Source organism: Chiloscyllium plagiosum, chromosome 9 (genome assembly GCF_004010195.1).
Source record: "Chiloscyllium plagiosum isolate BGI_BamShark_2017 chromosome 9, ASM401019v2, whole genome shotgun sequence".
NCBI classification, from domain to species: domain Eukaryota; kingdom Metazoa; phylum Chordata; class Chondrichthyes; order Orectolobiformes; family Hemiscylliidae; genus Chiloscyllium; species Chiloscyllium plagiosum.
Genome location: NC_057718.1, coordinates 62,918,091 through 62,933,254, shown reverse-complemented (window position 1 = coordinate 62,933,254; position 15,164 = coordinate 62,918,091). Strand labels below are relative to the sequence as shown.

The following is a 15,164-nucleotide window of genomic DNA, read 5'->3' as shown; positions in this document are numbered from 1 at the left end:
GGGAAGAAGTAGAAGTGAAGGAGTTACTGGAAGGACCGGAACTGCTTTTTGTTAAATGCTGAGGCCTTTTCTGACACTCGTGGCTATTGCCTTTTTCCAAGGGAAGTGGCCAGTTATTTTGCTGGGAGTTATGGTGTGATGTGGAGACAGAGGCTGCAAGATGATTGGGAGCTGAAATTGGAGTGTGTGAATGTTTTGGAGCCTAAATGAAGAAGCTGCAAGAAGCTTGGAATTTGGCAGAGCAGGCTGCAAGTGAAGATGTTGGTGTTGAAGTTTACTGGGGTTGGGTTAAGGAGCTGTGGGCACAGGCCACAAGAGGGAGTAAGGAGGAGGCTGTGCCACGTCGAGGAATTTAAAGGGATTGACAGTTTTAACATAAGACCAGATAAGGTTAGTGAATTTGTTGGTTGCAGGAGTCTATCGATATTATAAAGTTTCATATCTACTCAGTGTTATATCACCTCACAACCTTTTTTAAGAAAAGCATATCTGAAGTGTGGCATCCGAGTTGTCACATTTCCAAAATGTGGCATGTGTATCAGACCAAAAGATTATAGGAGCAGAAGTAGGCCATTCAGTCCAAAGAGTCTGCTCCATCAGCCTCTATGCTTCTCTCTTTCTCCACCCCCCCCCCCCCCCCCAAAACACCCATGTAACTTTTCCCTTTATGCACCATTTATATTTCCAATTAATAACCAATTGTTAAGGGCAGTGTAATAACACTAAAGGTACGGGGGAAAAAATGGTAATTAACTAAAGTAGCTATTTTCATTTTCTTTTACATTGTATATATCTATGCATATTGAAAATTTCTGTTCATTCTCCACCTTTTGGAGTTTCTCTATGCTCTGTGCAATAACAATATTTCATGTAGAGAGTCAGTCAGACAAATCACAAGAAGTTTGAAGTGCATGTTTTGTGAGGGCAAGGTAGTAAATTTCATATTTTGTTTTAACGTGTATTGCAATCAAAAAAATCTGAGCAGACATCTACAATAAAATAGCATTTTAGTAACGTAGGACAGATAAGTGAGCTGGTGCCAGAAGATGGTGATCAAAGGTGATTTGCAGTTGACTCAGATGAAGACAATTATATTTTATAATTATGTAAGTAAAAGGTTCTACATTGTAAGTAGATGGAAATGAATGGTGTTAGGGACAAAAGAACCAAGTTGTTTGCAGTTCACATAAGTTTATGGAGTGTTAGATAAAGGCTTTATAGATATATATTTGTAAAATTAATTTTTGATATGAGTAAAAGATGTGCTAACTTGTCCTCAAATAGTTATAGTGTAATACACACCGCAGTAGAAATAAAATTGCCATCCACTTGTGGATAATGAATATATAATCAACTTTTTATTATATAGGTGGGCAGAAAAGGAACTAAGCATGATGAAACTTTTCTTTGACAATCTAATACACTACATTCAAGCAGTTAGAGAAGGAGTCCATAAACATTTGTTGTAAGTATGTCTGCTGATCATCTTTTTGAATATTTTTGAACATCAACATCGATTTCAGCATTTGATTAGTTTAATCTGTGTTAAAATGCATACAGTCAAATGTTAAACTAAGTATATTGAACAGTTATTTTTCGAAGTTTCAAAGAAGTATAAGTTGTGCATTTCACTTCTTCAGAGATTAACTTTATATAAGTACTAAGTTCTCAAACTATTTAAAATTTCAATTCTTAGCTACAAGATTAATTTAAACTTATTCTCCAAATGTAAGGTATATCAAAGTACACTCTTTCCTTTTGATACTTTAATTTGCTATTCGTGGATCTGCATACTAGCGTGCTTGGTCACAGACCCGATATTTTTTCCCACTTTACAGGTCCTGATGTTGCAGTCCTTTGTGGTAGATAGAGAATTTCTATTATAGCACTGTCCATGTTTTTGTGCTATCCGTAGGAACTCCATGCTCCTATCCCTTTTAGATATCAAGGATTTTGCGTGATTTGTAATTGTACACAGAAGGAATGTTCTGAGAGAATGTAAACAGTGATTCTTGTGTCAAGGCACATTCACCTTTATGAAGAATGTATTTTAAGTTTAATGTATAATTTTGTTTGGCCATTGTAGGTAAATTGAATGGAGGCAGTGAAACGTCTTGTACTCTAAATGGATGTTTTATATATCATGTCTTCATATTTCTTTGCTACGTTTTGTGCTTTTGAGGCATAATAATAATGAGGAAATCAGATTGATTGCACATATTGGGGTGGAATCTATATCTGTTGGAATTTTGCCTCATAAGCAGACAGATTAATTTCTGGCTACGGGGAGGGGGGCGCGCGGTGAGAAACGGTGTGGTTGCATCTGGAACAAAAGGCTGTACACTTACCTTTAAAAGAAAAAAAATTAAAGTCTAAAGTATCTTTTTAATATATTTTGAGGGGATTTGATCTGATCCATTACACGTGACATTTACCACCACCTGTACATGGATCTGCAATCCAGATTAAGTGCCTAAACAATTCTTCCTGAGGCTGCAAAAATGTTCTATTTTTAAGTTGTTATTGGTTAATTTCAGGCTACAAAATGGGATTTCTGTAGTACAACCCAGCATTAACTAAGCAACAGATCCAGTTTTTAGGAAAACTCGGCATTCATCCATTTTATTGTATCACCAAAGCAACAAACTGGGAGGGCTATTCAGTTTTATTACATTGCTTGTTTCTCTCAAGTGGAGGAAGTTTGGAACCAACATTGCACATTGCTGTAATGTTCATCCATTTAGCCTTCTGAATTGAAAAGTATTCAATTTTCAATATTCAAATTGTGTTGTGAACAGTGATTAGTTCTCCATTTTTGCCAAATTTGTAATGAGCAGTCATGAAGTGCCTTTCTCTTCCTTCATCATTGAACTTAAATGATTGATGCTGTGTAGAATAAAGCATGTCATTCTTCTTTGTTTTGAAATAATTGATCTTGTTAGGTTGCAATATATAGTTTCAGGTGAGAATGGGCACTGTGCACAGTTTCCAGGATACATTAGTATATCTTAAAATGCTTTTTAGGTCTGTATAGAGTCTATTGGGTTCTCAAAATTCTTTTAAAGAGAAAAAACTGAACAGATTTGAAAGGAAATTTAAATGAAATTTATATTGAGTTTGATAAAATAGGATTTGTGTTTGAATGTACTACACTATGTAATATACTGTATTGTGTTTCTCATCTGCTGAAAGTCGGTTTTCATGGATTTGATTTTTATGACAGGCAGTCCTCACTTAATATTTCTCCAATTAATGTTTTGTTTTACCATAGCTTACTGTTTGGGGTTTTTTTAAAAACCGTAAATAAATGAGCCAAGCATCAGACGTAATGTTCCCTTCACGTCCCAGTTCACTCAAAACCAATATTCTGATTTTTCAAGACTGTGAAATTCCAGAACATCTGTGAATGTTAATTAGAAGTGTATGTCAATCTACCTGACTATGTCTCAAGAAGCTGGTGTTTTCTGAATTATGCATTGCTAATACTTGGGAGCCTGACAATGTGTGAATGAATAAAATCACGAAGTAAATCATCATTTGTCGAAACGTTCATCTGATATAACATATATTATGATGTTATTATGTATTGTGCATGTGGAGTACTGAATTAAAATTGGTGCATGCTATCATTCCAGAATGTCTGCAAAGCCTTGAATATAGAAATCTTAAAAAAAAAAGCATGATAAACAAAATCAGCATTTTCCTTCCAATTTCCCAGCATTAACTCTGCACATAACGATTTTAATACAGGTACAGCCATGGCGCAGAAGTGCAGGTTCGTCTGCAGTTTCTGACATGTGTTTTTTCAACTCTCGGATCTCCAGACCATTTTAGTAAGTCTTTATTTGCTGCAATATTTTTGTTGTTTGGTAGTACAGAACTTGATCGTTAATGGAAGAAAAGACACCGTTTTTATCAAAGCTTTTCTTCTTGCACTATTCAGGGCAATTCACAAGAAATATCCGTGTAAAGGGAAACAGTATTATTTATACTCTGTGAAAGGAGAGTGCTGATTAATTGGCAAGTGAACTCTGGTAGAGATGGAGAATGCACCAGTTAATGATAACTGACAGTTGACTGCCAAGTTAACTTTGATTGGACAAGGCATTTTGCCTTGACATTACATAGAATGTCTGTCACCTATTTTGTTGTGTTGGTGGTGGTGTTGTTTTGAATTTCTGCCAACATTGTGCACTGTAAAATGTAACCAGCATTGACCAGAGGAACCAAGAATGCATCCTTGGATAAGCTCAGCTCAACCAAGCTAATGGGAGCATGATGCTTAGGTGTGTGATAAAGAAATCATGTCAGATAAACACAGTTTGGCCTTTGAATAGTTTGGGAACTTGTGTTCTTTAAAAAACAATTTTAAACAAACAAGTGTTTGAATAAATGCATTGCAATGGGATACATCAATAAATTGGGAGTGGCAGGTTCTAGTTTCCTACATATCAAAGTATGGTATCCAAGTTGTCAAAACCTAATTGTTTTCTTACTTAATCACAGAGGTATAAGTATGTCATAAAAAGATTTGTGAACTGGCTGATGATCCAGCTGCGAGAATTAACGTATTGACTCATTAAATAGCTCAGTGATTTTCTGCTAATATTTCGAGAATAAATTGCTGCTCAAGTTTGACATTTGAGGTAAAACATTTGAGTAAAATTATTTCCTGTGCTATCCTTTTGTTATTTCCATGATCATGAATTAAGGATGACCATGGTTCTATTCATTTTAGGTTGACTTAGCAAAGCTTGGTTCTTGAATTTGTTGGAAGTAAACTTTGATCACAGAATCAATCATTTAGGATTCTAGGACAGTTATGAATCAAATATTGAATATAGTTCAGGGTTTGATGATCTGACCCTTTCAAGCATTCTTTAACTACTTTGAATCTCACACAACACAGTTGCTGTTTATTTTCATCCTCAACAAGAAATGCAGAACCTAAACATTTAGTTATGACCATATTTTTAAAAGATACGCTGAGTTATCTACTCTGAAATATAACATATTTTGGATTTTAATTTCCTTGTACAAACAGATTGAAAATATTTGAACTCCTGAGTTTGAGTCCACTTGAGAGGAAGCCACATTGTATGGTGGACGATTATGAATTTAGGCTCCGATCATGTAGAAGATTAGGTCGTCGGCTGTGCCTCATTTATCTTAGGAAGTTAAACTGCCAGACCTTTATCTACCATTAATACGTAACTCTAAAAAGGAGCTGGTTACCCACAAAGTCTACACATCTGGGCAGGAATCTGGATTTTGTAACTGTAATTGTATTTTTTTAGGAGAACTTTTCACAGCACTGATCAAGCCATAGTTTGGTACTAATTAGCTTACATCTTCAGAGACTCCAATGTAGAAATAACATGTTTATTGGAGTTAATTCATAATTATTGGCAGAGTTGAAGGAACTCTAACTTATATCTGTAGTTGGGCAGAAAATGCTTGATGTCATCACTGGATGTGAAAGTTGTAACATTGCATACCCCCCCAGCAGATTGTGTAAATTTTTTTAAACCGTACAAACAAACTCCTGCAAGTCAACCATTCATAATCTTTTTATATCAACAGTGGTGCTTGTGTATTGAACATTAACTTTTCCAAAAATACTGACTTTTATTGATGCCCATTTTGGATGGTGGCTTGCCACTTTGCCGTTGTTTATTTTCTGATTTTACAACATTCCAAATCTTGCCCTTTCTATTCAGAGTTTGGATTTAAAGTTTGTATTTTTCTGTTCCCTGCCCAGAAATCTTCAGTTGTAACAGCTCTTGTATTTACTTTAGGGTTAAGTCTTGATCAGGTGGATATTTTGTGGCATTGCCTTGTGGAGGACCCTGAATGTTATGATGATGCATTGCACTGGTTCCTTAACCAAGTGCGCAGTAAAGACCAGCATGCAATGGGAATGGAAACATATAAGCATCTTTTTTTAGAAAAGGTTAGTGAAACTTTGCAATACTTTGACAGTTTTGACATAACTGTCCTAGTTTTGTTTTTTGCCTAGAAACATAATAATTTTAGCCAAGAATAAATGTTAGAAGGACTGCCTTTGCACAGTCTGGAAGGTAGGCAGGTTTTTGCTGTTGGCAGTGACAAGGACAAATTGTACTAGCTCAATTAGGTTAAATCCTTTGGATAGTAATTTTATTGTAAATTCAAATCTAAGAAAATGACTGCAAACTTTTCTTTATGCAAATAGATCTGTGTATATAATGGATGAAGTTAATCTACAGTAAATATCTAGACAGTGTGAGATGTATTATGAATTTATTATGACTAATTAATTTTAGTCTTATCTCCCAGTAGCCTTGAATAGATGCCAGTTTCACTGTTTTCTCATTCTATCAAATTATGCATTATATACTTCAGATGCCGCAGTTAAAACCAGAAACTATCAGCATGACTGGTTTAAATCTATTCCAGCATTTATGCAATTTGGCCCGGCTTGCAACCAGTGCTTATGATGGTGGCTCCAGTTCTGAGGTAAGAAAAAAGTAAAAGTTTTTATAGTGGAGAAATTTCTGTGCAGAGATCATATAAATCCAGTAAGCACTGGGGCAAAGGAATTTGAATGTAAAATGGTTGCCTGTCTGCACCATAATAATACTTGACACACAAACCTTTTCCAGTCTGTAAAACAACATTTCAAAACTATTTTGTTTCCTGTCAGGCAGCCAGTTTTGTATCCAAGTTGCTAATGTGCCTTCTATTGCACGCGCTATAACTTTGTTCACATGTCTGTTATATGGTACTTTGACAAATGTCTTTTGGATGTCCATGTACACCACATAAGTGGCATTGCCTTTATCAGTCAAATCTGTCAAAAAAAACCTCAAAGTTGTTTAGGCAGATTTGCCTATAACAAATTCACGTTTACTTTGTTTAATTAATCCACGTTGACCCACGTGACAATTTGGTTTTAGACTTGAAGATTCAGAACAAAATTATGTCCCTTCAGTCTCTATGCATCCTCTTCCATTTACTTTCTCACCATTATGTAGTATCATCATCAAACTTGAAAATGGTGCACTCAGCCCTCTCACCAAGTCATTGAAAAAGAATGTAAATAGCTGAGTCCAATCACTGGTCCTTGCTGAACAGTAATTGCAGCCTATCAGCCAGAAAATTAACTGTTTATTTTCTCCCATTTTCTATCCATTGGCTAACCCTCAGTCTATACTAATTGGTCATGTGATTTCTAACTTGTAATGACTTTGTGTGACGCTTATTGAATGTATTTGAAATGCGCAATATGCAGTGGCTTCCCTTTACCCATTCTACTCGCAGGGATGTAAAATTTCATTTGGAAGATTTCAACTATTGGGTAATTAAGTTCCACTCTTATCTCCACCTCTCCCTGCCAGCTGCCACCACCAGTGTGGCCAAACCCGAGAGAGAATCACAGCTGGGGATTCATGGCCATTATCAAGGCTGGGAGCAGAATACTTCGATTTCCGTTTGTTTGGCGTTGGCTGCTATAATTTATCCCAGTGGAAGGGTGTGCTCAAGCAAACTGGGATAGAGCAAAAGTGGGGGTGAACATCTGGACCCCGGGGAGAATCTCTCTCTTCCACAATCAGTCCACAAACACTAGCAATTGGTTTGGTTTTGTAAGACTTCACACTTTATTACTCACGGCTGGGCACAGATCATCCAGAAACAGAGGTTAAACACTTCAGTGTTCCTCAGAGGAACTGCGCACATGGTTTAAAACGAAGCCATTTTCATTATTTTCTGAGAGAGGTACAGGCCATAATCGTACATGATTACCAATTAATTAACGGCATGATTTTATTGACAGCTACTCAACCCAAAAATATTTCCTGGGGACCAACTTTGTTTTCCAAAACTAAAGCCATTCTTATCTCATAAACTAAGTTTTTGCACCTGATTTGAAGGTCCGTTAGGATGGCCAGTAGTGTTATCTAGTCTAGTTATTTCTATGTTGTAAAGGAAGCATTGCCTGTTAATCTTTGTTGAGACAGACTGTGATCAATGAGTTTTGAGGAGATTTGTAGCTCAGATTGAGGTTCTGGGTATAGGTTTGCTCACTGAGTTGGAAGCTTCTTTTTCGGTCATTTTGTCACCATACCAGGTAACATCTTCAGTGAGCCTCTGGACGAAGCACTGCTAGTGTTTCCTGCTTTCTATTTATATTTGGGTTTCCTTGGGTTGGTGATGTCATTTCCTGTGGTGAAGTATTTTCTTGTTTTCTTTTCCTGTGGGTGATAAATGAGGTCCAAGTCAATGTGTGTTGATAGAGTTCCAGTTGGAATGCCATGCTTCTAGGAATTCCTGTGCATGTCTGTTTGGCTTGACTGAGGATGGATGTGTTGTCCCAGTCGATTGGAACAACACATCCATCCTCGGCCAAGCCAAATAGAGACACGCATGCGAATTCCTAGACGCATAGCATTCCAACTGGAACTCTCAACAAGCACATTGACTTGGACCCCATTTACCACCCCCGGGGGAAAAAAACAGGAAAGTACTTCACCACAGGAAATGACATCACCAACCCAAGGAAACCCAAACATAAATAGAAAGCAGGAAACACGAGCAGTGCTTCGTCCAAATGCTCACTGAAGATGTTATCTAGTATGATGACAAAACGTCTGAAAGTGAACCTTCCAGGTCAGTGAGCAAACCTACACACAGACTGTGGTCAAGTCAATTTAGGCTTTAGCAGGGTTAAAAATGATTTTTACACAGCTTTAAGCAGAATTGTCAATTTGCAGCCTAGAAGCTATTTTGATATGTTATTTGCATCAAGTAGCCATTTTATTGCCACCTAAGTTATTAAAAATATGTATTAAATGGTTGTTCCTGACAACAACTAATTACCTCCGCCTCTATTTAAGTTTCAGATCCTCAGGAGAGGATTGACAGTAGAATGCGACTGTCTGGGTTATAGTTGGAAATTGGGGGATGGGGAGGTGAATTGGATTGGTATTTAGGAATGTGGTCAACTTCTAATTTGGGAGTTATGAGTTTGGGATGAGGAGCTGCTGAGTGGATGGCTGGCAGGGTACGGTTTGCCACGAGCTGTGTGTTTGTAGATTGGTGTATATGTGTGTGGAGAGAGGCTTCACTAAGTCTTCCGTCACGAGGAAATAAGAACAGTGTGACTAAAATCTACATGAAGGATAACATGAGTTCTGTTTTTGCTGATGTCTCAGGTCACTTTAGTTTCCAGGTTTTCTACAATGTGTATTCACTCATGGAATGTGGATATCACTATTAAGATCATCATTTGTTGCCTGTTCCTAATTGCCCTCATGCTAGTGATAAGTGGGATCACATTGGAAAGTAGTTTGCAAAGTACTGCCATAGTCCTTTGCTTCATTTTTCTATGTAAATAAACTGGAAAGTAGTGTTCTGTTGTTAGAATGTATTTCAATCTGAATTACGTACGTGAACTGCATTGAATGTTAAAATACTGAGGGTACTTTGACTTTATGCTAATATATTGTTCCATATTCTTTCACAGTAGAAGGAAAACAAGGAAAAAAATGTTTCCACCCATTTGAAGATTAAAAATTCCATTACCTTGGGGTGCCTTAGAAGGATTTGCATTTCATCACAGATTAAAACCAAGTGCTGCAGTTACATGAGAGAATTCAGACCTTTTTGTCTTTCGGCCACTGTGTCTGCTGACTAGTTACTACATCAGAATTAAACATGATTTTGCTTTATAATTCCGTAAATGGTGCCTAATCGTATATGTCAGGGCAGCTTGTATAAAAGATTCTAGCATTTTGCCTCCGACTGTGTTAGCTAATTGTCCAATAGTTTCCACTTACTTCTGTCTCTGTCCTTTCTTGAATAACAGGGTTAAATTTGCTACCTCTTAATTTGCAGAATATGTTCTAGAATATAAAGAACTTTGAAAGATCAAAAGCAAATGTCTTCACTGTCTTTATAGTCATCTCTTAGGATGTAGACATCGGAGCAGGCAGTGTTGGCATAGTTTACCTTTTGTGTCACATGGCGACATAGATGCTACACAGCTTTGTGCTCTGAGAACTAACACTTGTGTAAGTCGACATGTTTTTTTTGTGGGATTGGAAAAAAAATTCAGTGGACACAACATTTTGAAGAGAACATTAACTTTACTAAATTAAGTTCTCCAGTGCTGTTTCATTATTAATAATTTTGTCAAGTTCCTCATTTTTGCTAGACCCATAATGTTCCACATTACTTTTGAAATTTTTATCTAAAATCTGCCAAATCATATGCTTATTACTCTTTTTAACATTAGAACCTTCCTCGTTTTACTATCTTTACTTAGTCAATCTAGTGGAAGGTGTCGTACCACTGGTTTAGTGACACCCAGTTTGGGTGGGAAGAGGAGAGAAGTTATCCTCTGCTTCCTGGTTAATATGTGCCGCTCAGTAACGTCACAGAAATACACACACTCTTTGGTTAATAACACATTGTGTGCAATTCACTGCCTTGTTTCCTAAACCACAAAAGCAAGTACACTTCCATAAATATCTCATTGGCTATAAAGTGCTTTGAGACACCCGGTGGTCATAAGAAATGCAATATAAATTTTTTTTTCTGAACTGGATCCAGACAGGGAAGTAGAAGTGAGGTCGATATCAGATATTTACTGAACGGTGGAGATTATCAAAAGCTGTTTGGCTTACACTAACTCTCATTTATTTATATTGATATGTTAAACTCAAGTTCTGTATGAACCTTGCATCGAAGGTTGCTTTTGCTTTCCTGCCTATTGGTTGAGCATTACAGATGTAGGCCCACAATCAGTGCACCTTTTCATTATCTGAAAATGGGGAAGGGGTTGCAGATAGATAATTCTGTAACCCTTCAGCTCAAATCTGACCAACTTGAATTTTTTTGAGCAAGTAACCGAGAAGATTGACTAGGGCAGAGTGGCAGACATTGTTTACTTGGACTTCAGTGAAGCCTTTGACAAGATCCCACCTGGTGGACTAATTTCTAAACTTAGAGCACATGACATTCAGGGTGAGTTTGCCAATCTGATTCAACTTGGCTTAAAAGCAGGAGACTGTGATGGTGGAGAGTTGCTTTTTGGACTGGAGTCCTGTGACCATCAGTGTTACAAGGATTAGTGCTGAGTCCACTTTTGTTTGCCATTTATAAAAATGATTTGTATGAGGATATAGGAGGCATGGTTAGTAAGTTTGTGGATGACACCAAAATTGGAGGTGTAGCAGATAGCGAAGAAGGTTTCTTAAAATTACAAAGACATCTTGATCAATTGTGTAAGTGGGCTGAGGCGTAGCAGATGGAGTTTTAATTGCGTTTTGGTAAAACAAACAAATGTAAGACTTACACAATTAAAAGTAGGTCCTTGGACAGTGTTGTAGAACAGAGAAACTCAGGGGTTCAGATACATACTTCTTTGAAGTTTGCATCACATATAGATAGAATTGTTAAGAAGCCATTTGGCATGCTTGCCTCAGTGCTCATACCTTAGAGTATAGGAGGTAGGATGTCATGTTGAGGTGAGGCCTCTTCTGGAGTACTGTGATCAGTTCTGGTCTCTGTTATAGGAAGGATGTTATTAAGCTGGAGAGGGTTCAGAAGAGATTTATGAGGATGTTGCTGGGAATGGAGGGTTTGAGCTATAAGAAAATGCTGGATAGGCTGGGACTTTTTTCACTGGAGCCTAGAAAGTTGAGAGGTGACCTTATACAGGCTTATAAAATAATGAGTACAAACAAATTGAATGGCAAGTGTCTTTTCCCTAGGGTTGGGGAATTCATGATTGGGGGCATATTTTTAAGATGAGAGGAGAAAGATTTTAGAAAAGACATGGGGATTTTTTTTTTTAAGTATTTATAGAGTCAAAGAGATGTATAGCATAGAAACAGACCCTTCGGTCCAACCCGTCCATGCCGACCAGATATCCCAACCCAATCTAGTCCCACCTGCCAGCACCCGGCCCATACCCCTCCAAACCCTTCCTATTTATATACCCAGCCTTTTAAATGTTGCAATTGTACCAGCCCCCACCACTTCCTCTGGCAGCTCATTCCAAACACGTACCACCCTCTGCGTGAAAAAGTTGCCCCTTAGGTCTCTTTTATATATCTTTCCCCTCTCACCCTAAACCTATACCCTGTAGATCTGGACTCCGACCCCAGGGAAAAGACTTTGCCTATTTATCCTATCCATGCCCCTCATAATTTTGTAAACCTCTATAAGGTCACCCCTCAGGCTCCGATGCTCCAGGGAAAACAGCCCCAGCCTATTCAACCTCTCCCTATAGCTCAAATCCTCCAACCCTGGCAACATCCTTGTAAATCTTTTCTGAACCCTTTCAAGTTTCACAACATCTTCCTGATAGGAAGGAGACCAGAACTGCATGCAATATTCCAACAGTATGGAATGAACTTCCAGAGGAAGTGATGGATGTTACAATGTTTAAAAGACATTTAGATAAGTATATAAATAAGAAATGTTTGGAGAGATATGGATCGAGTGGGACTAGTTTAGCTTGGGATTATGGTTGGCATCGACTGAAGGTGTCTCTTTCCGTGCTGTATGACTATAAGATGTATGAAATATTTTCACCTGAACAGTGAAATCACAATGGCAGATGGAATTTGATAAAGTATTACTGCTTATTGATATGTGGATACACAACAATGTGTTTCTTTGTTTCAAAACAGCTTTGCGGAATGGATCAACTTTGGGGCATTGCTCTAAGGGCCCAAACAGCTGATGTTAGTCGAGCAGCTATCCAGTACATCAATTCATATTATATTAATGGCAAGTAACTTTTCTTCAGTCTTAATAGGTTTAGAACTGATACTAGTTGATTTTCTGAAATAAAATGTAGATTTAAAAACAATTGTGATGCAGTTACAAAATTTGAATTTTTATTTGTATCAGGCCAGTGAATTTCAATTTACTGTAAGAACTTACCTTACTGTAAGAACAATAATTTTTGCTACATGTAATTTAACTTCCTGTTTGGTTGTTGTAGGTTTGGTCAATCTTTCCATGATGTGATATGTTCCACTGTGGAGTGGACACTGGAACCTATGAATGCAAACTCTCACTCTGTTTGAATCATTTAGTTATTGTTTCTAACACTTTGTCAACAGTTTCTAATGTTTTAAAAAAAAACTGCTGTTCTTGCTCCATTACTGAACTTATCTAATATGTATAATGTGCTTCACCAAAATAAACAAGTATTATTAACAAAAAGAGAAACACTATTAAAATGTTGCACTTGCAGTCATTGTCATAATTGCAAGAATTCCAAATTTTAAATGGAGAAAAAGGTGTTGGTAAGTTGACAGGTAGATACTGGACAAGGCGTTACCATGGAGAATGCACCAGGGACTGTTATGTCCCAAGCTTTGGTAGCCTGTTTTTTTTAAATCAATACTCAAGTTGTGTAGTATAGGTGATGATTTATACATCTGAGACAGATGTACAATAGAGACAAAACTCAGCATATCAGCAGCATAGTTTGATCCTGCCAAGAACAGGTAAGGTGTCCATACAATTTCTGAGCTTGTATGTGACCCAAAATTGTGCCAATGTTCATTTTCCACGCGTTAGTAATGCGACAGTGAGACACAGTATCATGATTGAACAAATGTTCATGCATGTTGGGATTGAATAGATTTATTGTAGGATTATGCTTTTGGTATCTCATACTGCTTTTACATTTAATTTTATTCCAGTTATACCTCCACATAGTACTAAGATGAAAGCACAATATGCAACAGCCAAATGAAACATGCCCACACTGTAGAATTGTTTAAATGAAATGTTTCAGCAGTGCAATTAATGACATAACCAAATGTAATAGATCTGTATGATTATGAATTGTCGGAAAGCAAGGAATTTGCACAACTGTATTGACAAAATGCATGTCATTGTTTCTGGTGGGCCTAACTTCACAACTATTGGCTTGCTGCTCAGCATAACACATGGCCCTGTTCTGAGGCAACTTTCAAAAATGGTTGATAAATATATTTAATGAGTGATCTGGTGGCTTGTAAAATAAATTTGTCCTTGTGCTGCTCTCTGTCCACATATATTTGGGCTGCTCATGGTGCACGAGTGATGTCCCTCTGTGCCCCATCTTATCTATGACATATGCTTTGCAACATAAATTGGTCGCTTTGCTGAATGAGTAGCTAGAACTTGTCTTGAGTACATTTTCTACATAAGCACTGAACAATTCCATCAATTTTTAGCAAAGACTATGAAAAGTATATATGTATATAACTATGCATACATGATTATGGATGTAATTAGAGTATTTCCTAAAGTTGAATGGCATTCAGCATATAAGGACAGTTCGATACCATCCATTGTCCAATAGTCTGGCAGAAAGAACACATGTTAATTTGACATTACTAACCTATTTGTTGATGTTTTACTCAAGGAAATTGTAGACATTTTTGTCACCTCACTATATCGTGGCAATTGAGGTGCACTGCCATTGGCTGAATTGGTATCTGTTGAATTTATGAACTTAGTAACTTGTGCAGTTGAGTTCATCTTCGATGTCAAAACCATCTATTCCCTAATATATTGTTTTATCATGGGATCTCCCAGGCCCAGTTCTCTTAACATTTTTGTTTAGTTTCTACAATCAATGTGTGTTTGATGAAATGGCCCGATAATCTCTCAGCAATTGTATAATTCATTCGTAGACATTTGCTTTATTGAATCTGCAGCAGCATTAAATAATTTCCTAATACATCTTAATGTTCTCCATCCATGGAATAGTAAAACTAGCTGCCTTTCCTTGATGTGCCAGTTCAGAATTGGGTTATCTTCAACCGTCTACTCAAAGCTTTTCTTCCCTGGTCCATATATACGCGCATGCATTATCACAGTGCCATGCATTCATAAAATTGGTCTATCAACTCCTTATAAGTAGAGATCTCATCATTTTCTCAGCCTGCAAGCTTGATGCTGAAACAGGGTACAGCAGAACTAATCCATGGGATAATGGCTAGCCCAATTCAATTATTGCTTGCTGTCTATTGCAGAAACTTGTAAATGGGCCTAAGGCCTTCATTTCTGGTCTTGGGAAATACAAGGTCTACCTCATATTGCCCAAGAGGGGGAAAGTGAATCAAAAATTTGAGTAATAGGTGAAGCTAGCCATTTCACATTGCGGCATG

General features: G+C 37.3%; 1 protein-coding gene across 5 annotated transcripts in view; it reads left to right on the top strand.

Moving 5' to 3' along the window:
* usp34 (ubiquitin specific peptidase 34) overlaps window positions 1–15,164 on the top strand; it is a 371,687-nt gene that overhangs the window by 125,558 nt on the left and 230,965 nt on the right. For all 5 annotated transcript variants that reach the window (XM_043696074.1, XM_043696076.1, XM_043696075.1 and 2 more), the window contains 5 exons: window positions 1,370–1,465; window positions 3,751–3,833; window positions 5,799–5,953; window positions 6,385–6,498; window positions 12,681–12,780. In XM_043696074.1, the coding sequence (XP_043552009.1) occupies window positions 1,370–1,465; window positions 3,751–3,833; window positions 5,799–5,953; window positions 6,385–6,498; window positions 12,681–12,780 (548 nt within the window). The remainder of the gene's footprint in view (window positions 1–1,369; window positions 1,466–3,750; window positions 3,834–5,798; window positions 5,954–6,384; window positions 6,499–12,680; window positions 12,781–15,164) is intronic.